This window comes from Manis javanica, chromosome 4 (genome assembly GCF_040802235.1).
Source record: "Manis javanica isolate MJ-LG chromosome 4, MJ_LKY, whole genome shotgun sequence".
In the NCBI taxonomy this organism is placed as follows: domain Eukaryota; kingdom Metazoa; phylum Chordata; class Mammalia; order Pholidota; family Manidae; genus Manis; species Manis javanica.
The window spans coordinates 172,263,585-172,289,468 of record NC_133159.1 but is presented as its reverse complement, the minus strand read 5'-3'; the positions used below and the strand labels follow the sequence as shown (position 1 = coordinate 172,289,468).

The following is a 25,884-nucleotide window of genomic DNA, read 5'->3' as shown; positions in this document are numbered from 1 at the left end:
AGTGACATGACCAGTTTGTCACTCAGGAACCATCAGCAGACTCTGAGCTGTCAAAAACCATGAATATAAAATTCTCAAGAGCTAGGAGTCTCCTTTACTTGTTCTCATTCTCTATTTTTCTCAACAAAAATATGAGATGGAAACTCTGGCTCTTGCTCTCATAAATCCTTAATGGGTACACAAGGGAGACAGAATCACTTGTCTCATCAGCTGGAGCACACACATTCTGAATTTATGTTACAAATAAAAGATATATACAGAGTTCCACAGTTGCTTGGAACTTGGTGTCTAACGCGGCTGTAAATTTCCTTCTTGTGTCTGTGTTTGTGTCATGCTCATTCCTGTTGTGTCAAAGACTGCAGGCTGTTTCCTTTAAAGGGTTTGGCCAGACGGGGCTCGAAGTTAATTTCCTGCCCGCACAGCAGTCTGTACACTGGGCATTCAAGGGTGGAAATCTCCATACCCATTTTGCCAAGTGCAGAACCAGAGTGTGCCATAGATCTTCAAACCTTTACAGAATATCGAGGGGGCAGTGCAGACCATACAGCAATGCTTGTAATAGAACAGAAAGGTGCTTTCTGGAAATGACAGTCCAGGTGGGGTAAGTGACTCTTGCTTGCAGCAGCAGCAATGAACATTTGCAAGTACAGAGAAGATTTCTTTCCTTTATATTTTTAAAAATTGGAAAGCATACTGTGAGACATGAATCAGCCCAGAGGGAACTGCATTTTATAAATCATTGTTACTTCCCTTCAGTTTGACATGTAATACTATAAATACCAAGGTGAGAATGATTTAGAATCATAGGACTTCCTTCTAATTCCAGCCAATGATGCCATTGGTTCTTGAATTGATAACAGGCACTTCTTTTCCAGCTGTAGAAGAACTGCAGCCAGTTTCAGTGAAATTATAGCTGACAGTGATTTAAATGCATCAATTCTAAAACATGTCCAAAAGCCACATCAGAGCCTAACTACTACATAGGAAAAAGATGGGTAGGAAGTATGTTCAGATGTTGAGAATAGTGAAAAGCCTCTGGGTTTTAGAATGATGGGTGATTTTATTTTCTTATTTATATTTTTTTGGCTCTGCAAATTTTTTACACTATCACTTTTCTATTATAAAATAATATCAAAGGAAAATCTCATTTCCTTCCTAAAAAGGCTTTATGTTGACACCTGTGACAGAAACAAGACTAGTAGAATTGTGGTATCTAAGCCCAAAACAAGTTCTTCATGCTTCTCACAGCAGTTTCACAAGAAATAAAAATACATGCTTACAGCAGGTTGGACCTGCCTGAGAATTGGACCACAGGAAATTGAGGGAACTCAAGTTAGGCATTTCTGGAAACCTTCATTAAATCTGCAAGGGTTGGTGTGCAGGGTCCTTGGGCTTAATTCAGATGGATTGGCAGAGGTGTATGCCCAGAGGCAAAACTGCCAAGTATGTGGTTATGTGTCTGTGGGTACCTGCCCTAGCCACTAGCCTTTTCTTGTTAGAATCTAGTGTCATCTCTTTCTCTGTGAGGTACTATAGAAAGTTCAGTGTTAGCTGAAGAAGTTTAAGCCCTTCTTTCTTTCTGGGATATTTACATTTCAACATAAAACTATGAAGGTCACTTCACACCTGTTACAATGACTGCTATTTTTAAAAAAATGAAAATAACAAAAATTGGTGGAGGATCTGAACAGACACTTCTCCAAAGAAGAAATTCAGATGGCCAACAGGCACATGAAAAGATGCTCCACATAGCTATTTATCAGAGAAATGCAAATTAAAACCACAATATCACCTCATACCAGTTAGGATGACCAACATAGAAAAGACTAGGAACAACAAATGCTGGCAAGGATGTGGAGAAAGGGGGACCCTCCTACACTGTTGGTGGGAATGTAAATTAGTTCAACTATTGTGGAAAGCAGTATGGAGGTTCCTCAAAAACTAAAAATATAAATACCATTTGACCCCAGAATTCTACTCCTAGGAATTTAGATCCTAGATCTAAAGAAAACAAGATCCCAGATTCAAAAAGACATATGCACCCCTATGTTTATTGCAGCATTATTTACAACAGCCAAGACATGGAAGCAACCTAAGTGTCCATCAGTAGATGGATGGATAAAGAAGATGTGGTACATATACACAATGGAATATTATTGAACCATAAGAAGAAAACAAATCCTACAATTTGTAACAACATGGATGGAGCTAGAGGGTATTATGCTCAGTGAAATAAGCCAGACAGAAAAAGACAAGTATCAAATGATTTCACTCATTTGTGGAGTGTAACTACAAAATAAAACTGAAGGAACAAAACAGCAGCAGACTCACAGACTCCAAGAAGGGACTAGCGGTTACCAAAGGGAAAGGAGTTGGGGAGGATAGGTGGGGAGGGAGGGAGAAGGGGATTAAGGGGCATTATGATTAGCACACATAATGTAGGGGGGCACGGGGAAGGCAGTAGAGCACAGAGAAGACAAGTAGTGACTCTAAAGCATCTTACTACACTGATGGACAGTGACTGCAATGGGAGGGGTGAGGGGGGCTTGATAATATGGGTGAATTTAGTAACCACAATGTTGCTCATGCAAAACCTTTATAAGATTGTATGTCAATGATACCATAATAAAAAAAAATTAAAATTAAAAAAATAAAATAAATGTTGGCAAGGATGTGGAGAAAAAGGAACCCTGCTGCACCATTAGTGGGAATATAAATTAGTACAGTCACTATGGAAAACAGTATGGAGATGCCTCAAAAAATTTAAAACTACCATATGATCCAGCAACTCCACTGTTTATCCAAAGAAAAATGAAAGTGTCACCTCCAAGAGGTATCTGCTCCCCCATGTTCAATGCAGCGTTATTTACAACAGCCAAGACATGGAAATAACCCAAGTGTCCATCAACTGATGAAATGATAAAGATGTGATATATACAATGGAATACTATTTAGCCATAAAACAAGAGGGAAATTTGCCATTTGTGACAACATAGGTGGATCTTAAGGACATTATTCTAAGTGAAATAAGTAGACAGAAACAAATACTGCAAAAATCATATCTCACTGATATGTGGAATCTTAAAAAAAAAACACATAAAAAACAAGCTCATAGAGAAAACAGATTGGCAGACTCTGGTTAGTAATACTGTATTGTATATTTGAAAGTTGCTAAGAGAATAGATCTTAAAAGTTGTCAACACAAGAAGAAAAAATTGTAACTGTGTGGTGATGGATCTTAACTAGACTTAATTGTGGTGATCATTTTGCAGTATACACAAATATCCCATCACTATGTTGTGCAGTTGAAACTAATATAATATTATTTGTCAATTATACCTAAAAAAAAAACTCTGAAGGTAACTGGAAGTATTTGTCCAAGTCTTCGACTCAAAAACCTCCTACCTCTCCCTGCCACAAAGATGGGCCCTGATATTTTCAGATGGAGGAAGTAAGTAAATGAAGACTTGACATCTTGGAATGTTAAAGCTAGAAAGATCCCTAGATCACTGTGGCCCCCTCCTCTCACAGGTTGGAAACTGGCCTGAAAGGGCCACAAATAAGTCAACTGCTTGTATAGTAGATGGTAGATCTGGGTCGTGAACCCAAGCCCCCAGCCTTTCTCTACCAGATGGATATTCTTAAAACATTGCTTTTTTTCCCTAACAGCTGTATTGAGAAAGAGTTCACATGACATACAATTTACCCATTTAAAGTGCACAAGTCAGCAGCTCTCAGCATATTCAGGGTTTTGTGACCATCACCACAGTCACTTTTGGGGCACTTTTCATCACCCCAAAAAGAAACCCCATACTTCTTAGCCATCACCGTGAGGCCCCAGCCCTAGGTGACTCTGATCTATTTTATGTCTCTATAGGTGTATCTATTCTGGACATACAAGTAGAGTCATACAGTATGTGGTCTTTGGTGATAGGCTTTTGTTTGCTTAGCATAATAGTTTCAAGGTTCATCCATGCTGTAGTACATGCCAGTACTTCATTTCTCTTTACTGTAGAATGATACTCCATTATAAAGATACACTGTGTTTTATTTATCCATTTTCATAGTGGATAGACAGGTGGGTTGTTTCCCCTTTTTGATATTATGAATAATGTTGCTGTCATGAACATTTGTATACAAGTCTTTACGTAGCTCTCTGTTTTAATTTCTCTTGGTAGATATCTAGGAATAGAATTTAGGGGTCATATGATAGCTCTGTGATCAAACTTTGGAGAAACTGCCAGACTTTTCCAAAGCACTGCCCCATATCACATTTCCAGCAGCAGTGTATGAGGGTTCCAGTGTCCATGAGGGTCTTTTTTATTCTAGCCGTCCTAGTGGGTGTGAAATGGTATCTCATTGTGATTTTGATTCCCTGTTTTTTTAAACACATGTGCTCAGAAACCTTCAGTACTTACATATTGCAATTTGTACCATCTTCACTCTTTGGTTTGGTACTCAGTCCTTCCATCTTGATATCTTCTCTGCTAACCAGGGTGGGAACCCACCGTGCAAGCCAACCCAGTCTCCTGATTGTCTCCCATCCCGGTTTCCCGAGACCAGACCGCCTTCTGCTTGCCTGTTCTTGAAATCACATTTGGCTGCAGAGAACGCACATGATGTGGGGAATTGGGGTTCCCAGAGCAAAACTGGGAGGTTAGGAGTGGCCTCTTCTAAAGCCAGGGTGTGTGACCTTGCACGGGCAAGAGGGCTGCAGGGTGCCAGAGCATGCAGGAGAGGGCACCAGGCCGGGTCGTCTTCCTTCCGTCGTGCAGTGTGGCAAGGGACAGGCTGTGTCCTCAGCAAAGCAAGGGAAGGAGGTAGGACCTTGCCTTCAACTGACTTTCAACATTTGACTTTTTTCTCTGCTCTTCCCCCTAGCAGATCTAAAGCCTGATCTAAAGTTTTTCTCAAATTTTATAAGAAACCCATTTAACATACTAACATGTAACCAAGATGTCAGTGACCTTTTTTAATTTAAAAGGAGTCTGTCTTGCTAAATCTCCAAGTTCCTATTTTGGTGCTGCTTTCAGTCCTGGTTTAATTCCTTGAATTCACTTCTATCATGTATCATCTGTGAATATAAACCACTGATGTGGCAATCCTTTACTTAAATGCTGTTTCGATGTCCCCCTCGAGGCCCCTTGTATATAAAAATGGCTTATGTTGGTTCAGTGACTTGATTGGCTGTTTACCCTTCCAGAATATTGCTGAAGCATCTCAAGTCCATTATGTCCTCTTTCTTTAATGGTTTCTGTGGCAGACACACCATCTTAACTGAAGATGCCACCCCCAAGTGAATTGCCACATCTGGGGGCACCCCCCTCACCAGCGCAGGACATTTGGCTCAGAAATGGGCAGTTTCTAAACAGGTCCTTTCCTCCCACCCTGTTCCCTGACATGAAATGACTGGCTGATGGTGTTTAATTGCCTGTGGAAAGGCTAATGCAGACTGCCCTTAACCTAGGACGGTCCGTGTCGGTGATGAGTAAAGTCCTTGTGGCTCTGGACAGTAATGGATTTGGAAGGGAAGATGTTGTTCCAGAGCCCTGGGGTGAAATGTGAAGAAGAGCATTTTTCAGTATTCTAAATTCTGGTTGCTTAGCTGTGGAGAGGACACCGCCAGTGTCAAATCATGAGGTCTTTCTTCCCTGTGAATTTACGTTATCAGAGCCCTTTGAGTAGATAGATCCAACTCCAAGTAGATGTCTGCAAAGCCATTCCTCCCCCCACCAGCAGGTGGCGCCGTGGTTGTACTGTTTTCAGACACCCTTCCAGGCAAGTCCTCCCCGGTGGATGCTGACTTTTCATCTGTGGTTTGTTCTTTGCCAGGTCTGTGCGCCCTCTCTATCAACCATTCCAATTCTTACGTGGCCTATCCTGGAAGCCTGACTACAGGCGAGATAGTGCTTTATGACGGACACTCCCTGGTAAGTTGACAGTGACCCCAGTGACCAGGCCCACCTGTTTGTGCAGCCAGTGGCAGGTGTTCAGCGGGCTGTGTCTTGGTGGGGTGAGGTGCGGAGGCAGAAGCACCACTGGGGGAGTTTGTTCTAGCCAGAGATGGGGTGTGGAGGAGAAGGTGACAATATTTGCCCTCGTTGCCATCAGTCAACATAATCATGAGGCAGTGTGCCAGGCCGAGTCACACATCTATCTGCAGGGTAATGGAAACTACTTGGCAGGCGGTGGCCTGTTGTCAGGCTGAAGGTGTCATGCTGTACCATGTCACAGTGTGCAGCTGTTTCACATTTCCTGTCCTCTGCTCCCAAGCTTCACTGAGCAGGGCAGGATTGATGCGGGAAGTCCCCTGAGGATGCGCACAAGGAGAGCCATGATGTCACTCTGCCTTGGGCCTGCAGCTGGCTGTCCATCTTTCCGAGGTCAGGAAAGGCGATAGGAACAGAGTGACACTCGAAGCAGAATCTAGGCACACCAGGGAATGGTATACGCTTGTGTGTAAGTGGTCTGATGCAAAGAGAAAGACAGGGAACCCAGCAGATGAGGGAGAGCAGCTCGGGAGCAAAGAGGAAGGAGAAGGAGATGAAATCCATCTTCCCTGGTGTCAGTGTCCATTTTCCCTTTCCACCAACAGAAAACAGTCCGCACGATTGCTGCCCATGAGGGCACGCTGGCTGCTATCACCTTCAACGCCTCGGGCTCCAAACTGGCGAGCGCTTCCGAAAAAGTGAGTGGGTCCTGTGTCCTCACAGGCTCTCCTCCTGCAGGGGCTTTGTGGGGCGGCCCCTGCAGTGCCAAAGATCTGATGGAACAAGACCGGTGGGTGACAGGGGCCCACTCAAAAGTCATCTCCCAGGAAGAAATTTTGGCCCATGCATGTTATGGCATATTGATGCCTTTGATCAATTCATTCGACCAAAGGCCTGTGCTATGCAAGACACAAGAAATTTTGCACAAAAAAACTGTGGTCTTATTATGAAATGTGCAGGCACATCATCCATACAGATAGATGCTGCACTTCATAAACATGGTATAAACAAAATGTGCTATTGAGCAGGAGATTGATCTCTTCTGACTAATCAGCAAAGGTGATCAAGTTGACTTTCAAATGCCATGAAAAACAGGTGTATTTCAACAGGCTGAGATGGAATATTCTAGGAAGTGAACACACGCAGAGCCTTAGGCTAGGGTGGGAGGGAAAAGGGAGACAGTGTTTAAGACGTGTTCCAAGAATTGCTTACATGGCAGTATACAAACAAAAAAGCCTCTGTGCCCAACATGTTGTGCTTCCTCCTCAGAGACAGATGGTCAAAGCCAGTAAAACAAGCACCTATCTAACGGGACCTCTCTGTGTGAGGCTGTTAATGGTAGGAAATGTCCACCTGCTTTCTTTTCCAGGGCACCGTCATCCGGGTGTTCTCTGTACCTGATGGGCAGAAGCTCTATGAGTTTCGGAGGGGAATGAAAAGGTCTGTGTTCACTGTACAACCCACTTAGAGTACCCACAGAAGTCCTGCAGGGGATGGCTGGCAGCCATCTAGGGAAAGGATGGAGGGTGGCTCTGTGCTCTCCTCTCCCACATAGGAGGGAAAACTGCCTCCTCAGATCACGGATGTGGAGGCCCCGTTCAGTGGTAGCGCACCTGAGAGCGCAGACGCCATTCCCATGCCATTGTTTAGCCACCAGAGTCCTTTTTTTGACATGTGAGCGGACAGCTGGCAAAGGAGAAGTGAGGGAGCGAGGGAGTCATGATTCAAAAGCAATCTGGATTCCTCTCCTGGAGATAAAGGATGACGGAAAGCATGAGGGTCCGGGAGCCCAGTGGTGTGGGGTCTGCAGCTGCGTCCATGCAGAGTGGCTGGCAAACCTCCAAAACACCTTGTTTCTTCTCGCCTGAGACCCCAACCCTTTATGACTCTCTCCCACATTAATGTCTAAATATGAATGACACAATGTTGCAGGGATCTGAGGATGCCTAGCCTTTGCAAGATACATTTAGTTTTCTTACAAAGCTGATTTTTGAACTACAAGGCAATCACCTCATTTTTCTGGCTCACCAGTGCAAATGTTGCTGTGTTTCCAGGTACGTGACCATCAGCTCTCTAGTTTTTAGTATGGACTCACAGTTCCTCTGCGCATCTAGCAACACCGAGACCGTGCACATCTTCAAGCTGGAACACCTCAGCACCAGGTCAGTCCAAGCGCCAGACAGAAATTACTCATTAGACCGAAGGAATCAGGCCATGGTTATTCTGTATTACCATTGCCAGCATAAGCGATTTCTTCCCTTTCTGAACACCATGAACTTGGCATTGTTTGTATGTCTTCCCCAAAGCAGTGACTGTGTGTTAACAAAACCTTGGTGCTGTAATACATGGAAGCACAAAATCTGGGGCCACCCTCCTGAGTTCACACCCCGGCTCTGCCCCTTATGAGCTGAGACCCCAGACAGGCCATCTTTCTGTATACCTCAGTACCAAATAGGTATATGCACCTTGAACTTGTGAAGATTAATGCTTGACCTAAAGCATTTAAGGTAGGGCCTGGCACACAGTAAACTCCAGGAAGTCTTAGCCAATGTAGCTGTAAGTACAGCAATATGTGAATCCCTGCCATTACCCCCACTGCTGAGTGCTTGGCAAACTCTTGCAAAGCCATGATTACAGCTGTGGCAGGAGCCGAGTGCCTTAAATTTCCGCCAGTGGTCTGTGTATCAGCTCCTATTGCTACTATAACAAATTACCACAAACGTAGTGGCTTCAAACTGCACACATTCATCATCTCACAATTCTGTGGGTCCAGATGGCAGGGCTGAGTTCCCACTTGGGTCTCACAAGTCTCACAAGTCTCACGTGGCTGCGTTCTCATCTGGGGCTCAGATCCTCTTCCAAACTCATTCCTTTTACTGGCAGGCATTCAGGTCCTTGCATTTGCAGTAGAGAGGTCCCCACTTCTTTGCTGGCTCTCAGCTCTGGGCGGCCACCCACATCCCTCCTCACGTAGCCTTCAGACCAGCAATGTTGAAATGATTCCTTCCTGTGCTTCAGATTTCTTCGACTTTTGCTTCTGCTTTCTTTTCTGGCACCAGTCGGAGAGAGCACTTTGCTTTCAAGGGCTCAGGTGATTATTAGATCAAGCCCACCTGGATAATCTCCCTACCTGCAGTCATCTGGGCCATATAACAATGCAGTCACATATTCCAGGGACCAGGGCATGGAATCTTAGGGCCACTCCTAGAAATTATGCCTGCGATGGTGCATGAGCATTAGTTTATAGCATTAGGCACCTGATGTGAGCATGCCCGTGTGCTCTCAGAGATACCATGCCCTGGAGAGCAGAGAGACAAAGAAGAATCTCCTACCCAGCCCTGGTCCGTGCTTGCCCAGTCCTTCCCGTCGGGTCAAGATCCTTCCTCTCATAGGACAGTAAATGGTTCAAGCCTTCCTTGGGGGACTTCAGACACCTCCTGTCTCCTGACTCTTCTCATCAGTGTCACTATGGAAATTGACCTATAAAGTGTTAGCAGTGAGCTCAGTTATGCTCAAAAAGCAGACACTAGCAGTACTCATAGGCTGCCCTTTGTACACTGATAGAGTGTTTCATCTTTAATAGAGATTCTCACACACTAACCCCCTCGGGTCCTCACTATATTCCTAGAAGGCAGGCAGGGTGGGGTGTCGTGACTGAAGAAACTGAGGCTCAGAGAAGTTCAGCATCCTGCCCAAAGCCGGCCTCTGTCTCGGGATCCCAGGGGCCACATGTAAGTGCCCCATTCTGCACTCCCGCCAGGCTTCTAGAGCTGCTCCAGGGTGGAAAGCCCAGAAGCGTCACTCAGAAATGTTCCAAGCACCTGCGCCTACACTGGGTCTCACAACATGGCCGAGAGAGGCCCCTCTCTGTGACCAAAAGAAATTCTGCTCTTGGTGTGGCAGAACATCTATGAGAAAAATACCTTTTCCACCTAATTAGTAGATATGGTACTTGGCCTCTGTTACGTGTGTGTAGTGTGTGTCTCTGACACAGAACCCAGCCCCTGTCCCCTTTCTCCTGAAACTCCATCCAGTGGCCCAGCAACCAAGCCACTGAGCGCCAGGGACTTTTCCATCCTGGCTCTGACTTCCCTTTCTGGGCCAGTGTAATGCTCTGTGTCTGGAAACCTCGTCCCATTGGCACTGACACCCTAGGGGCTGCCCCCATCTCACCCCTCAGTCTTCCTGGAGCCCTGTGAAGGTCTACCCTGTGGACATGTATCCCAAAGCTCACTGTTGGCCCTGTAGCTCTTCTAACTCTGCCCATTTTCCCCAGAGATTATATCTGTTTTCTAGATGTTTCCATCACTTCTCAGACAGCTTCTTAAACTCAAGCCCGGATCTCTTCCAGAGCTTAAATTCATCACCACCTCTTGTAGGCTGGAGCACTGGAGGGACGGCTGGGTGTCAGGAGAGCCTTCCACCCAGGGTTCCGTGACTGTGTGACCCCAGGCAGCTGCTCTTGTCACATCTCTGTCTGAGTTCATTACCCGTGCTTCAGACAGGAAACTGCCATTTGAACTCACTTTCCATCTAGGCTCTCCTGTGTCTGCCCGTGAGCTCGGACAACCAGGAGCAGAAGTTCGGAATGGTTCTTGACTCTCCCCTGAGCCATCCATGAACTGTCACCACATCCTTCCTGAAATGTCCCTCATTTGACTCTTCAGTCCCATTTCCCTGGCTATTGCCCTTAACCACATCTTTATTCTCTTGTCTGAGTCCTCACCCTTCTGTTCAGGCTTACCCCTAGTTTTTTCTTACCCATCTATCCTGTATCCTCCTAATGGACTAATCTTCTGAAAATCCTCCTTTGAACATGACCCAACCTTCTCAGAAACTTTGATCCCCTTTGCCTTTGGGAATGAAGTCCCTGCCCCTCCAGCCTCACATTCAAGGCTCTTCTTGGTGCCCCTTATCTGCTGCAGCAGCCTTCCTGCCTCTCCCACCTCAGCCAGACCAGTGTAGCTGACTCCTGGGGGCATCACTCATCTGTGGGGCATCTGCAGTGTCCTCCTCCCCATGCCCTACCCGCTGGCACCACCCTGCCCTGCAGTTCTGAGTCACACCTGCCTTCAGAGCTCAGCCCAGTGGCCACCAACCCCAGAACCTCTTCCCTCCCTGCAGACACTGTCTTACCTCATAGCATTTCATGTGCCTGGCACTGTGTGAAGCCCTCTACGGTGTTAACCTGTTTGTTCTCATGTGAAGCTTGTTCTCACACCGCCCTGCCAGGCAGGTGGCTGTGGCCATCCCTGTTTTCCACAGAGGAAATGGAAACAGAGAAGAACAGGAACTCCATTCGCCTCCCCTGCTCTGTGGGGCTGAAGTAGCTAATGCCTGGGCCACGTGCGGCACCTTCTATTAACTATTCCTGTTTTCTTTTTTTTATATGTATGCTACATCTCCACCTTGAATGCAGGACCTGAATGTTTAACTCCTTGTAAATACCATCCCTTAGCACAGAGCTGTAGGGCAAGCACTAGAGGGGTGCTTCATGATGCCTAGGATCGCAGAATGATAGCACTGCACCTAAAAGGGCCCGCCGCTCAGGTGAGAACATCAGCGCCCAGAAATGTTTGTCCAAAGACTGCCCGGCCAGTCGGTGGTAAGCAAGAAATAAACCCCTGGGCTTCTGAGCTGCAGCGTCTGGTCCCATAGACAAGTGGCCTCCCAGCAGGGGCTCCCGGGAGCACGTGTAGCCACCCTGGTCCTTGGATGTGCAGAGCACTGGGCAGGGCATGAAGGCAGACGTGTGTGCCCGTGCGTCCTCACCGGCAGCCTCTCTCACCAACAGCACTCACCCGCTTTGTCTGGGGGAGGCCCTGGGTGAAGTCCAGTGACTACAGGGGACATTCCAGGTCCCTCTGAATTACCTCCACCATTATGACTCACTGGGCACCTGGGTGGCTCCAGGGCTGTAATCAAATATGGCCCAAAGCGTCCTGCCCGGAGACTTGCTTCCCACTCAGTCTGGCTTGGGAGGCCTTAACAGTGAGATCCGTCTGTTCTTCCGTGAGCCCGGGACAGTCTTGAGCTTCTTTTTCAGAGTCTGGATATCGATTCAATCTCGTTTTCTACCCTGGCCCCGTATCAGAAATCTAGAAATCAGACTAATCATCAGCCACAACTTTTTAATGTAGCACATGGCAGTAGCACTGGGAACCTCTTAACAGCTTTACAATGGCTTTTAGGCAGGACAAACAAGCCCTGGGTGCCCTTTGGTACTGCCAGAATAGTATGTCCTCAGTTGTTCTGGGTGGGCAGAACATTATGCTCAGGCGGTTTCTTCCTGTTGCGGTGAATGCAGCTCAGAACAGTCGGGTGTGTAGATCATTGGCTCCATGCCGGCGCCTGCAGCTCAGCTCATCTCTGCCTATGCATTGTTCCCCCCACGCAGTCGGCCAGAAGAGCCTTCAACCTGGAGTGGCTACATGGGAAAGATGTTCATGGCAGCTTCCAACTACCTCCCCACCCAGGTGTCAGACATGATCAACCAGGACAGGGCCTTTGCCACCGGGCGTTTGAATTTCTCTGGGCAGAGAAACATCTGCACCCTCTCAACGTATGTATGGCACCACCCACTCTCAACAAGCAGGAGCTCTTAGGTTGATTTTCCCAAAGCACAAAATCCCCAAACGTGTGAAAAGAGAAAGAGAAGGCAGCCGAGAGGAAGGGTCAGCAAAATCCAAACCCTTCTGCCCCCAGTCAGCAGCTTTTCTGTCTGATTATAATACATTCTCAGGGCAGCCAGACGCTGGCACGGGAGTGTAAACCTTCTGGTTATAATTATTCTGTCTTGAAGACAATTCCTGTTTTACGTAATTCTGCCAGGAGCCTCCAGTTCTATTGTCTAGGTTCAGACACCTATGGGCTTGACAGATATTTTACCTGAGAAGGTTAAAGGAGGTTTATTAAAAAAGTTAAACACTTAAATTTCATAAACACAGCCAGCTGAGACGGTAAGCCACTTTTGCAATTTTTTTCCTTTCTGCCACTGTTAAAGGCAGAAATGCACTTAAAGGAGAGACTGTGTCCCACTTAGGTAAGCTCATGTTTTTGCTGGCAGCAGCTTTCCCCAGAGCAATAGTGTGCACATTGCGTCATTTCGTCTCATCCATACAACCATTTTCAAAGACAAGAAATAATCCTCAAGGTGGATCACTGGGTCAGAATGCAGAAAGTAGCCAGAAACCCAGGATCTGGGGCCAGTGGGCTGAGGGGGTCTGATGGCGGCGTGAAAGGAGGTGGGGACGGTGAGGCTGAGTGAGGTTTTGTCACCTGAAGCTGGTCCGCTACCCATCTCTGCTGTAATCACAGCCCTTGTTTTACTTGGCTCTTAGGATCCAGAAATTGCCAAGGCTGTTAGTTGCATCATCCGACGGACACCTTTACATCTACAACTTGGACCCTCAGGACGGAGGAGAATGTGTCTTAATCAAGACCCACAGGTGAAGAGATGAGTTTTCAGAATCATAGCCTTTCGAGAGCTGGTTGTGTAGAACTGTCCCTTGGCCAAGAGTGACAGTCTTTCCTTTTCCTGGGCACTGTGAGTGGCAAACCTCGCGTGGGCACCTGCCTGTGTTGGGTTCAAGGTCAGGCACCCTCACCACATGGTTTGCTTCTGGAAACGTGCCCGGATGAGTAATGCACACTTGAAGAAATGGAGTGTCTTCCTGCTCAGCCTTTCGTCCTTGTACATTCCGTGTACATAACGGGTCTCAAGTGTTTACCGAATTGAATCGAGATGTTCTCTCCACGTCTGTGACCAAGTGCAGGCGCCGTTTTCCTGCTGTGGACGGGACGCCACGAGCAGCCGCTGCCCTTGCCCATGGGGCGCCCCATGTGAGCGGGGCTTACTGACCTGCTAGAGTGAACCAGCAGAGCAAGGGGCCAGCCCTCGTTTGTTAAATATAAGGGGCAGGTATCCCGTTGAGCGGCGGGGTTGGCGCTGGCACTGAAGGGCACTGCAGTCCCTGCGGGCCCAGCAGACCACCCTCTGCCCCCTGCTTTAAGCCAAGTGTCCTCGCATGCGCTCCCCAGTGCTTCTGCTTTACGAAGTGGCCTGGACATGTGATGATCTCTTTTCCTTTCTTTCCCCTCTTAACTGCTGCAATTAGCTTGCTTAGCTCAGGAACAACAGATGAGAATAAAGAAAATGACCTCAGACCTTCATTACCTCAGTCTTACGCAGCAACCGTAGCCAGACCCGGCCCATCTTCAGCCTCCACGGTGCCAGGTGAGTGGCGGTGGGGCATGCAGGGACGCTGCGGGGACCCACCTGACAGCGCCCCCCCCCCCCCCCCCCCCCCGGTCTGTGCACTACTGCCCACGCATGCGCTCTCCTAGGTGAGCCACGGAACCCTCGGGCCCTAAGCCCCGCAGGCGTGGCGCGGCATGGCTGGGTCCCGAACAAGTAGCAATCACTCTTTGCCTCCTTGAGAATCATGAACAATAGACAATTTGAGCTCCTGGGGTGGAGGGGTGGGGGACCCCGGGGGTTCAGAGGCTTAGAGCCCAGAGACGTCAGTGGTGCGGGGGAATTCGTTTCATCTGAAGCACAGTTGATCTAGTCGACAGGGTAAGGTGGCCTCTGTAAAGGTTTCCCCGGACTCCCACTTTCCCTGAGGTCCTGCCCTGGGTGGCGGCATCGGGCCAGACCGTGTGGCTTCTCTCATGTCTCCTTGGTTTCCAGGTTATTCTGAGGACGGCGGGGCACTCCGAGGAGAGGTCATTCCCGAACATGAGTTTGCGACGGGACCAGTGTGTCTGGATGATGAGAATGAATTCCCCCCTGTGAGCATTAGGGACCCTTAACAGAGCAGCTCAGCCCCTAGGTCGGAAGGAGGGCTTCACCTCAGCGGGAGGCGATGTCCCTTCCCCTGCTGTCCAGCCCAACAGCTAACCTTCCTGGTACTCAGAAGGCCACAGGACGCGAATGGTGCCGTGTGCCTCAGGTCCTACAGACTAGCGGTCAGGTGTCGTGCTAAGCCCAGCAGCACAGGGCGTCACCACGGCCTCCCTGCACGCAGAGGCCTGGCATCCTTGGCTTCACTTCTTTAGCGCTGTCTCTGCTCCTCATAGGTAGCAAGTCATGCCTGCGTAGCCTCTTATTTTCCTGAGGGTCCTGACGGTGTCCTGCAGAATGCTGCCACCTTTGTGCTAAAGAGATGACAATCTAACAGGGTCAGTTGGGCAGGGCCACTGCAGTCTGCAGGCCAGGTGGACCCTCACCCACCTTCGGCTCAGACAGGGCAGACCCCGGTTCCCCAGCAGCTGTGGGGAGAGCGGGGCAGCAGTGGAGCCTCCTCCCTGCCCCCAGCTGGGCTTCCCAGTGCCCTGTTCAGCTGTTCTAGCAGCAAGAGCCCCCAGCGATTTTGTGGGGGCAAGGGGCACACGCTGGGCTTGACTTCTCCAAGCCTCTGGTCTGAACAGAAGATGCTCCTCCTGGGAGGCTGCCAGGGACTCCTTAGCTCCTGATTTTTCAAGCTTCCATGTAGCACAACATATAAACCCCTCTTTGAGCTTCAGTTAGAGAACAACCCAGAGAGTCGACTTGAACTCATTTAAAGATGGAAGCAGTGTTCAGCCAAGACGTGGAGAGTCAGCTGAGAGGCCCTCCAGAAGCCAGAGAGAAGTAGCGGTTCGGGCATCGCTTCAGCACCCCTGAGATGTCATGTGCTTTCTCCTGATTGCTATTTGGTGTCAGTTGAGATTCCGTTTGAAAAAGGGTGGCATGCAGGTCTGGCTTCTTTCTTGCATAGATCCACAGGACTATCTGGTAAGCCGAGCCAGCTGTAAAAAAAAAGCTCTTGCAGGGCCCTTTGTGCATGACTGGAGGGCTGTGTTTGACTTCCCATAAAAGCTCTATAGATTGCAGTTTGAGATTTACATTTCTGGCTTTCAGTAAGCAGATTGCCAAATACAATGCCAACAAGTTTCTACTTTAGGGGTGGAGAGCAGTGGTTCTCAAAAATACCGATTATAAATCTTAAAACATCTGTTGGCTTGCTGCCTCCCAATAAACCAGTTGTTTTGCCTCTGGGTTCTCATGCCCCAGCTAGCCATAAAGGGAGTTTTTTCTGTTCCCCAAAAGTTGGTGGTTATTTTATCTGAAGTGGCATCTTCCAGGGACCAGGGCAAGTCAGATGCAGAGAGGAGAAATGTGACCATCCTACTCTGGTGAGGTTTACAGCATTCACTCTTGAGGTTCCATTTCAGTAATTTGGTAAAAGTCCATAACTGCTATAAAAGATTATTTGATTATTAATTAGATTCTTAACTGTAATCTGAGTAAACCCCACAACCTCTTATATTTGCAAAATTGGGATACTTCAGATACTGGCATTCAGGAGGTATTCCCTTGCCCAAGAAAACCTGTATTTAACAACAGGTACACTGTGTAGGTCATTTGTTTGGAGTAAAAAAAAAAAAATTTTAAGACGCTCCTTAAGTTCTAGTGCAAGACTTGTCAAGATGCCTGTTTGGCCACACCCTGCCAGGAAACTGCATACAAGCCAATTGTCCTATCTCCGTCTTAAGGACCAAATGAGTGAACATTGGTTCAGATTGCATCAGACATTTTTATGCATACACAAGGAAGGCTTCCTGCCAATCACTGACGTTGCCTGCAGGTAGACATGAGGGAGGGCCCGGCTCCTGCAGAGCTGTGTTGACATCAGCAGGCTTCTCCAGGCCGCTGCACAAGGGTCAGACAGAGGTGAGAGTGCTGTGCGATGTTCTCTCAGCACGGACCATCTCAGTCATGCCCTTCTTGGCAGTAACATTTAGCTAGAGATGTTAGACCATTTCCTCTCTCTGCCTTTATTCTGAATTGTCCTGCCTATTACCAATATTTGTCCAGAATTTACATCTCAACCCACTGGAATCCTCAGAAACTTCCAAGATTGCAAAAGGATCTTGGAGTCTTGGCTTGGTTAAAATCACTGCTTATAGTTATGAACATGGCCTTAACCTGGATAATCTCATGAGGGGCACCCTGGGCCTTTGCTTTAAGAAAGTGGGTCAGCAGTAATGGTCTTTTTAAAAAATATATTGGCATGTCCCTGTACTTGATCACTCTTACATCCTTGGGATTTACTTTGCTCCATGAACAATGGAAAGAAAAGAGAATTGATCATTTCTGGTACCTTAGAGAGATGCTATATTCAGGAGGGTGGGCAGCTTTTGTTTCAGTAACAAACCAACCTTTACTAGTCTTATTCTTGTGAGTAAGAGTAAGGGATCTGGGGTCAAGGGTATTTACTGACTTTTTAATAGTGATGTAGCAGTCAGTGTTTACAAAATAAGCCTTTTTAAAAAACACATGTACATACAGATATACATGCACATATATATTTTATATATAACCTGTATTTTCTGAAACCATGCCCTACTCGTGCAGAGCTAAATAAGATGGGTGAGTTTTCTGCAGCCATGGGTGAGAGTCAATCTGTGGACAGGTGCAAACACTCTGCAGTGCCCAGCCGCGCCACTGACCCTGCATGGGCCCAGATCTGTTGATAATGCAGCCTGCCTAACAGCCTCTTCCTGGAAAGAGTAAGGCCATTCTGTTTTGATTTTGGTAGATAATCTTGTGCCGTGGAAGTCAGAAGGGCAAAACGAAGCAGTCCTGATGAGAAGCGCACCTCAAAGATCAGGACACCCCCTATCAGGTGGTTTTGGAGAGAACAAGGAAGGTGGAAGAATGGAGTGCGATTGTGTGTGCGGAAAGTGGGGCAGGAACCCCAGGTGCTGCCTGCTTAAGCCACAGGACGCGGTTCACTGCTCAGCGAGCTCTCAGCCGCCAGTGGGTGTGGGAGGCACTGTCCACCTCCTGCTATTTGCAGCCTGTCACAGCCATAGTGTCGATGCTAACTAACCATATTGGTCTATAACCGGAATTTTATATTAAAAAGGGCATCCTTTTTAAATGTATGCTGTGTAAAAATGTACTTATAGGAAACTTCTTTGAATTGTATTTCTTGTATATTACATACATCTAGAGAGAGACTATTTTAAGCCAGGCAAAGTATTTTTGCTGTGATTGGAATAAATCATTTATTACCTTTGAGTCCCAGTTAGGACGCTAATAATAAAATCATAGCAATGCATTTTTGAGGTTTTAAATTTTTATTTTATTTCTTCCTGGTTTGAGAAACCAGGAAGAACTCGTAAAACCTTTGAAATATAGTCATTTGATCTTCAAAAGGGAGTGACGAGGCAGGTAGGGTCATGGGCTTATCTGTGGGCTCTTCTGCTCTGAGGCCTGGAAATGGATCTAACTTTGTCTAGTCAACATCTCTGCTACACAAGGCATCCCCCAGGACTGCCTAAAAATGGAGGGTCTCAGGTCCCACCCCACACCAACTGAGTCATAATCTGCACTTTTCACGAGATCCCAGGTGATCTGTATGCACATTAAAGACAGAGAAGCACTGCTCTAGATACCAGTGGAATGAATTGATGCTAAATGACCAGCTAATCTGAGTACATGAAAAGGAAATGAAAATGCATTGAGCATCTGTTCTGTGTCATGTAATGTGCCAGGCATTTGTCATATATTGCCTTATTTAATCATGAAGATCAGCTTGCAAGTTAGGTTAAATAATTGCCCAAGTTCAAAAACGAGTTGAACCTGGTCTGACCCCAAAACCTGTGTGCTTTCCATTACAGCTTGGCACATCTGTTCTCTTAAACAGGCACATAGGAAGGACAGTGGGGGGTTTTAAAACAAAATTCTGAGACTTTAAAGCATAACCGTAGTGAGTAAAACTTAGGTTGGGATATGAACCTGTCCCGTCTCATTTCCTGATACCTCTGCTCTTGGGAAACTCGGTCTGTTAGTTGGTTTGGCAGCGACAGGCAGTTTGGTAGGGGTTACAGCAGGGAGTAACCGAGGGATCCTGAGTGTAATCCGCTCTGGAGACGTTGTCACCAGCGATGTCCAGAAGGACGTCCGCCAGCACCTCCCTGACTTCGGGCAGCACACTCTGGAATTCAGCACTGCCTCTTTCTAGAGGTACCGCTTCTGCGACATCATCTTCGAGATTAAAAATAAGGGGAGGCTCGTGATGCTGCTCAGCCCCGATGCTCCCATCACAGGCCGTGGCTCCACCTGGGAAGGTGACAACAAATAGCCCATCAAACCCAGCCAGGCCCTCTGTTGGAAAGGGGAGAGCTGTGGTCCATTATAAACTAAGTCAGCATGCCAGGACTTAAATATTCAAATGGGTGCGTTCTCTGATAAATGGCCATGAGAATCTATGTGCTTCATCCAGTGATGCTTCTATTATCCAAAACGATCTGAAACGTCTTGCACTTGCCTTCAGAGCGGGCAGAGCACTTACTCCAATATCTTTCATCTCTGCCTTTCGGGAGTAAATAGATTTTTGAAAATCGACCTCTTGAGTCCCAGAGATACTCAATTTGGTGAATGAGGCAGAAAGGCAAGGTGAGGAATTTCACTTGGGGTTGCAGCTGAGATTCTTGTATGAATTAGAATATGGCTAGTAAAGCAGTCTCAGAAGATGAGCGACACAGACGTGCGCAGGGACAGCAGCATCGTTGGCTGTTCGTGATGCAGATGACTTTTGTTTCTGCCTTTTCTGTGCAAAAAGTAGTTAAACTATCTGACAGAAATGAATATTCCATAAGCCAAAAGAATTAAGGCAAAGGATAACCCTTGGAAATACAGGAATTCCTAAACACCTGCTTTGCCTCTGAGCTTCTTAGCAGCCAAACGATAGAAACTTATCGATTGCTCCCGGGAAGCAGAGCTTTCTTTGGCACTGAGGTGTGAGAAATGTTTCCAGTGGCTCCTCCTACGGGGGACCCCGTATGATTGAATGTTCCACAACATTCTTGGGAAAACCACCATTGTGCGATGAGGATAGTCCAGCTCTTGACTTCACACCCTTCGCTATGAGAGCATAATGCCAAGGTGCAACTCAGTAAAAACAAATCTACCAGGGCCAAAGCCATACTACCTGAGGATGCAGCGTCCAGTCTGGACAGAAATAAAATTTGAAGTACTGAGTAAGAAGAATGGGTATCTCACAGAGTCTTTAGGCAGCCCTCCGTTAGTGGTTTTCCTCCTCTGACCGAGATTCAGGTTATATTCAGCAGAACGTAAGAGTTACTGCCTCTGCCGAGAGTTTGCAGTCCACTTTGGCTCTTCGTTACCAATCAAGGTTGGTGGTATGAGGTCTGGCAATCAGTCAAGCAAAGGTTGGGACCAACTCCTATTATAAAAGTTACAGACTTCCACTGAAGGGAAGAGTGGAGTAGCTTGCAAAGAACTACCCCTCCAATGGCAGCAATTCTAAATTCTAGGCAACATATTTAAAAATACATACATACACAAAATTGACACCACTAGAAAATTACCAAAGCAAGCAGAAACTGAAAAGATGTTGATTGTTTAATGAAGGAGACCACACTGGTTTGGGTCTGTGCTTAAAAGATGTTTTTCTCTAGGGGATTGTCTCCACCACCCCGTGGAATCTGCAGCACAGAGCAGTGAGAGCCCAAGGAGAAGGCTGTGGTCTCTCTGGCTTGAGCTGCCAGGGGACAGGGTTCAGTGCAGCCACAAGAGAAGAAAACTGATAGATGAAATCCCGGGAAGGAGGGAGCTGGAGAGGGGAAGCCTCAAAATATGTGAATTTCAGATCCTTGGCTGACCCCTGAACTGTGCATGCTTAAGGGAGACAGATTCTAGCTATAGCTGGATGTCTGAATAGCTTGCCAGGCATTTCTGTGCTGCCCACTACAGGGAAGATAGAGTTTAGAGTGTGAATTCTATTAAGTTACATAGGCTTGATAAATACTTCCCAGTTTCCATTGAAGTCCCAAAAGATTCATGCTAGGAGTAAAGATCATATCCCAGGATGAAAGCATTTGCCTAAGATTAAGCACAAAATCTGAAAGCCAGTTCTAACAAAGTAAAAAAGAAAGGCTCCACACGTTTCAGGGGATTACGTAGTAATGAGTTGTCTATGAGAACAAAAATCAAGTCTTCAAATAACAGAAGTCAGAATCTGTACAATGCACATTCACAGTGTCCAGTTCTTAAAAATTAAATAGGAAACTTCCGGTTCTGGTCTGGAAGGAGCTTGGAAGTCATCACTCCACCCTAACAAAAGCTGAATAAACTGAAAAATCAGTAACTGTTCTTAAATCTATCAGAAAATTGAGGTCACAGGGTAAACCACTATCCCCTCAAACTGCAGAGGCAGGTGGATACAAAGAATCACAATATTGTAGAATAGAAACCCGCAAGCAGACAGCTCTGGAAACTGGTGCCCTGGTAGGGAAACCTGAACTGTGACTGACAAGTTGCTGGAAGCTCAGTGTGGACGTATCTAAGGGTTAAAAGCTCCATGGGAGGGTGGGGCGGGAGGGCAGACACTTCTTAGATGGAAGTTCTAATAAGAATTTTTAAAAGTGTTAGTGATCAAAAACCCTACAACAGAAAGAAAAATAAGAATGCCTTTGATGGGCTTGGCAGTTGACTGTACATGGCTGAGAAAAGAACCTCTGAGCTTGAGGATCTCAAAAAACACCTCCAAAATTGAAAAGCAAAGAGAAAAAAAGACCGAGGGAAAAAAAAACAGAACAGAATGTCCAAGAACTATGCGATAACTATGTTGTAACAAATGCATAATGGGAAAATCAGGAGAAGAGAGGAAAGAACAGAAGAAATACATGAAATGGCTGAGGTTTTCCCCAAATTCTGTCAGATACCAAACCACAGATGAAGTTCAGAGAACACCAAGCAGGTGTCATTGCTGTCATCCTTACAGGAATAAAAAGGGTTGTAAGGGAATACAATGAATGAGGATATATATGCCAGCAAGTTAGGAAACCTAGATGGAAAGAACAAATTCTTAGAAACAAACTACCAAAACCGACTCAAGAAGAACTAGAAAATGTGAATAGTCCTATAACAAGTAAAGAGATTGAGTTAATAATAAAACTTCCACAAAAACACCAGGACCATATGGCTTCCTGGTGAGTTCTACCAAAAACTAACACCAATCCTCAAACTTTTCCAAAGAGGAGGGAACACTTCCTAATTCATTCTGAGCCAGTACTACCCTGATATTAAAACTGAAGTCATCACAATAAACGGAAACTATAGACCAATATACCTATGATTATAAACGCAATAAAACCTCAACAAACACTAGAAAACTGAACTCAGCATAGCAGCACATAAAAAGGATTATACACCATGACCAAGTGGGATTCACCCAAGGATACAAATGTAAAACAATGGAATCTCAGGACTAAAACAATGACCATCTCAGTAGTTGCAGACAAAACATTTGACAAAATCCAACACTCATTCCGACAAAAAAAACCCTCAGCAAACCAGGAACAGAAAGGAACTTCCTCAAACTAATGAAAAGTATGGAAAACCCACAGCTAACGTTACTTAGTGGTAAAAGACTGAAAGCTTTCCCCTTGAGATCAGGAACAAGATAAGGACTCCACTCTCATCGCCTCTATTCAACACCGTCCTGGAGGTTCTAGCCAGAGAAATTAGGCAAGAACGACATACAGGGCATCCAGACGGCGAAGGAAAAGTACCTCTATTTGCACATCAAATGGTCTTGTATGTAGAAAAGCAAATGGACAAAACTGCAATTAAAAAGCACAGGCTATCAAACTGGATGAAGAAGCAAGACTCCACTCCATGCTGCCTATAAGAGGCTCATTTTAAATATAAGAACAATTGAGTTGAAAATAAAAGGAGGAAAATGGTAAGCATCAGAAACTGAAGTGGCTATGTTAATATCAGACAAAATAAACTTCAAGATAACATGGGACATTTCATAAAGATAGTCAATTTTAAAGAAGACAAAACTAAAGGGAAGTATAGACAATCTCATCCTAAATGGAGATTTTTAATACCCTTCTAACAATAATTGATAGAACTAGACAAAAAAGAAGAATATAGATGATTTTAAAACTATCAACTACCTCCGTCTAACTGGCATTTATGGAACATTGTACATAGAACTGCAGAATACATACCTGTTTCATTCCACGTGGTATGTTCACCAAGATAGTCCATATGCAAAACCATATAAAAAGTCTCAGGAAATGTCAAAAGATTGAAAACTTCCAGAGCTTATTTTCTGACCATAATAAAGTTAAATTAGAAATTACAAAGGTAAGATAGCTATTTTACAGTCTAAATCACCTATGGGTCAAAGAAGAAATTAGAAGGGAAATTAGAAAATATTTTCAATTAATGATAATGAAAACAGAATTTGTGAGGTGCAAATAAAGCAGTGCTTAAAGCGGAAGTTGTAGCTATAAATGCTTCTATTTGAATATAAGAAAAGTTAAATTAATTATCTGAATGTCCACTTTAGGAAACTAGAATAAAGAGGAAATTAAGTTGAAAATAAGTAAAGAAATAAATAATAGAAGTCAAAGCAAAAATCACGACATAGAAAACAATATGGAAATTAGCAAAGCCAAAGTTCGTTTGTTAAAAAGGTTAATTAAAAGGATAAAGAGGGAGTGTTATAGACAATTTTGTGCCAATAAATCTGACTGATCAGATGAAATGGACAAATTATTTTTAAAAAACAACTTACCAGTGCTGATACAAGGAGAAATAAAAAGTCTGAATAGTGTTATACCTATTAAATTAAATTTATAACCAAGAACTTTTCCATCAAGAAAGCTCCAGGCCCAAATAATTTCCCAAGTGAATTCAATCAAACATGAAAGAAGTAATAGCAATCTTACACAGGCCCTTCCAGAAAACAGAGGAGAAGGGAACACTTCCCAGTTTATATTACAAGGTCAGCAAAACTCTGATGCCAACCCCTGAAACAGACATTACGAGAAGGAAATTTACAGACAAAACCTTGGCACATCAAATCCAGCAATATATAGAAAGAGTAACACAGCACAGCTAAGTGGGATTTATCCAGGAAGATGAAGTTGGCTTAATATTTGAAAATCAGTCTGTATTTCACAGCCATAAGAGAGTACTTATGCCGGTATATACATTTATAAAAACTCATCAAATTGTACAGTGTGGATCTGTGTCTTTCGCTATATGTAAAGTTTGCCTTAGTCCCTTTAAAAAAAAAAAAAAACAGAAAAACAGTAAGATACCTTAATCCTAGGCCACACATGAAAACAGACCCGTTGCCTTTTAAGGCCACACCTATTACAACCATAAAATCACATCCTTAGTGCAGAAGGACACATCTTTCTCTAATGTAAATGCAATAGATGTCAATTCATCTAGCATATCCAAGAGCAGTTTTAAATAAGTAGGATGCAGATTTCCAAAGGGTTGGGAGGAATCAGAGCATGTCTGTCTTTCGTCCTATTCACAGTTTTTACCCTGTCTGTTGAGAGCTCGGTCCTTCCTCATCCTACCTGTCGTGGGAGTTTGGTAAGTCCCAGAAGGGCAGACCTCCCTGACTAATCATAATTTCTGTCTGCCTCTGATGATTTGAAATGGTCCTGTTACTTCACGGTAATATGTATGATTCCAATATTGTGATGCCAAGCGCTTTCTGGCAGGGTTATGAATTCTCAAATTAACTCAGCCTGGACAAACCATACCTCTCTTCTACCATGTCATGTAAGGACCGTACTTGAGAAACTCCATCTGAAAGCAGAACAAATATCTGACTGCTTTGCATTTTCGGTTTTGGAGAACCAAAGATTCTTCTGGCATATTTAATATCCCTCAAGTTGTGAACTCAAAGAACTTGTTTTGTTCTTATGCCACATTTTCTTCAGGATCACTTATGTACACTCAGGGAAAAATAATTTTTGTTCTTTATAATTCTTTGGCAAACTCAAACAGTAAATAACCCAATCATATTGGAATCCACGTGAGGTCCCAGATTTTGTTTTGTTTTTCTTTTTCTCTTTTGTTATTTCATTCATTAAAAGAAGGTTAGAGTTCCTACTAGGTGGACAATATTGTTCTAGGCACTTCAGAGGAACAAAGATCAGAGAGCTTACAGAACTCTTCTTACATGTAGAGACACAAAACTGGTAGAGGAAATGCACATGAACCTATATGACTGGCATCATGGCAAAGCGTGATAAATATCAGAGTTCAAATCCTACCCAGCTGAGAGAATGAGAGGGAGTTTTATGATGGAGGTGGAATTTGATTCAAGGCCTTAAAAACTAGGAGGGATTTTAATATATGAAGGCTAACGAAGAGAGCCGTTGTTCTTGGAGAACCAAGGCTAGAAAAGCAGAGGGGCCCGAGACCGAGGGCGTCTGAATTCAGCGGGCAGCAAAAAGCCATTGGAAGATTTCAAGAACCATCCTGGTCCAGGAGCATATTTCTGAAATACACATGTACAACGGTCACCGAGGGAACCAAGAAGAGGAGAGACTTTGTCCGTGTGCTTTAACAGACCTCTCAAGTCTATTTTCTGAAACAGGCTGGTGTCAAGTAAATTACACTTTAAAATACCTCTAAGCTTCCATTTCATGTTCAGCCAAACTAGCATTTAAACAATGGAATGAAAGGTTCTTCATGTGAAAACGAACCATATAGATGTGCTGAACTAGGTAGGGTTGAACTTGCTGGGAATCGAGTGAACGGGAGAAAGACCTTGTTTGCATTATTTGTGGGTGCAGAGGGCTTGTGCTGGACCCTTCTGGCAGGCCTGGGTTTTGGGGTGCACCATGAGAGGTGCTGAGAGCTGAGGAGGGCAGCCCGCACTCATTCTTGGAGGGTTGAATGAGAGCCCAGGAGGGGCAGAGGCCAGGTGTGCATGTGGGAGGCACCTCACTGACTCACCAGTGATGTAGAAGGCCTTGTAACGCTGCAGGCGGACTGTCTGAAGAGCTCCATACTCTCCCGCTGCCCCGCTATTGGGGTGAAACAGTACCT

General features: G+C 45.4%; 2 protein-coding genes and 1 long non-coding RNA gene across 18 annotated transcripts in view; 1 reads left to right on the top strand and 2 right to left on the bottom strand.

The window, feature by feature from the left end:
• The window catches only part of WIPI1 (WD repeat domain, phosphoinositide interacting 1), a 31,418-nt gene extending 13,318 nt beyond the window's left edge, over positions 1-18,100 (top strand). The window contains exons 5-13 of the mRNA XM_036997277.2: positions 5,833-5,930; positions 6,596-6,688; positions 7,360-7,430; positions 8,045-8,152; positions 12,388-12,552; positions 13,331-13,438; positions 14,108-14,226; positions 14,683-14,783; positions 17,576-18,100. Coding sequence (XP_036853172.2) covers positions 5,833-5,930; positions 6,596-6,688; positions 7,360-7,430; positions 8,045-8,152; positions 12,388-12,552; positions 13,331-13,438; positions 14,108-14,226; positions 14,683-14,783; positions 17,576-17,623 — 911 coding nt within the window. The 3' untranslated portion in view covers positions 17,624-18,100. The remainder of the gene's footprint in view (positions 1-5,832; positions 5,931-6,595; positions 6,689-7,359; positions 7,431-8,044; positions 8,153-12,387; positions 12,553-13,330; positions 13,439-14,107; positions 14,227-14,682; positions 14,784-17,575) is intronic.
• Positions 1-25,884, bottom strand: part of ARSG (arylsulfatase G) — a 149,496-nt gene that overhangs the window by 21,638 nt on the left and 101,974 nt on the right. For 11 of the 15 annotated variants that reach the window (XM_073235823.1, XM_073235824.1, XM_036997270.2 and 8 more), the window contains 2 exons: positions 25,792-25,882; positions 18,101-19,104 (listed from right to left, as the gene is read on the bottom strand). In XM_073235823.1, the coding sequence (XP_073091924.1) occupies positions 18,830-19,104; positions 25,792-25,882 (366 nt within the window). In that variant the 3' untranslated portion in view covers positions 18,101-18,829. Of the gene's footprint in view, positions 1-18,100; positions 19,105-25,791; positions 25,883-25,884 lie in introns of those variants that run through there. The other 4 variants (XM_073235827.1, XM_073235825.1, XM_073235828.1 and 1 more) reach the window with 3 other exon arrangements.
• On the bottom strand, positions 20,238-25,777 carry LOC140849188 (uncharacterized). Of its 2 annotated transcripts, none has more exons than XR_012130850.1 (3): positions 23,600-25,777; positions 23,028-23,196; positions 20,238-22,631 (listed from the first exon to the last, which is right to left on the bottom strand). It is a non-coding gene; the product is annotated as an uncharacterized lncRNA (long non-coding RNA). The 2 variants fall into 2 exon arrangements; XR_012130849.1 differs by having other exon boundaries at positions 23,028-23,131.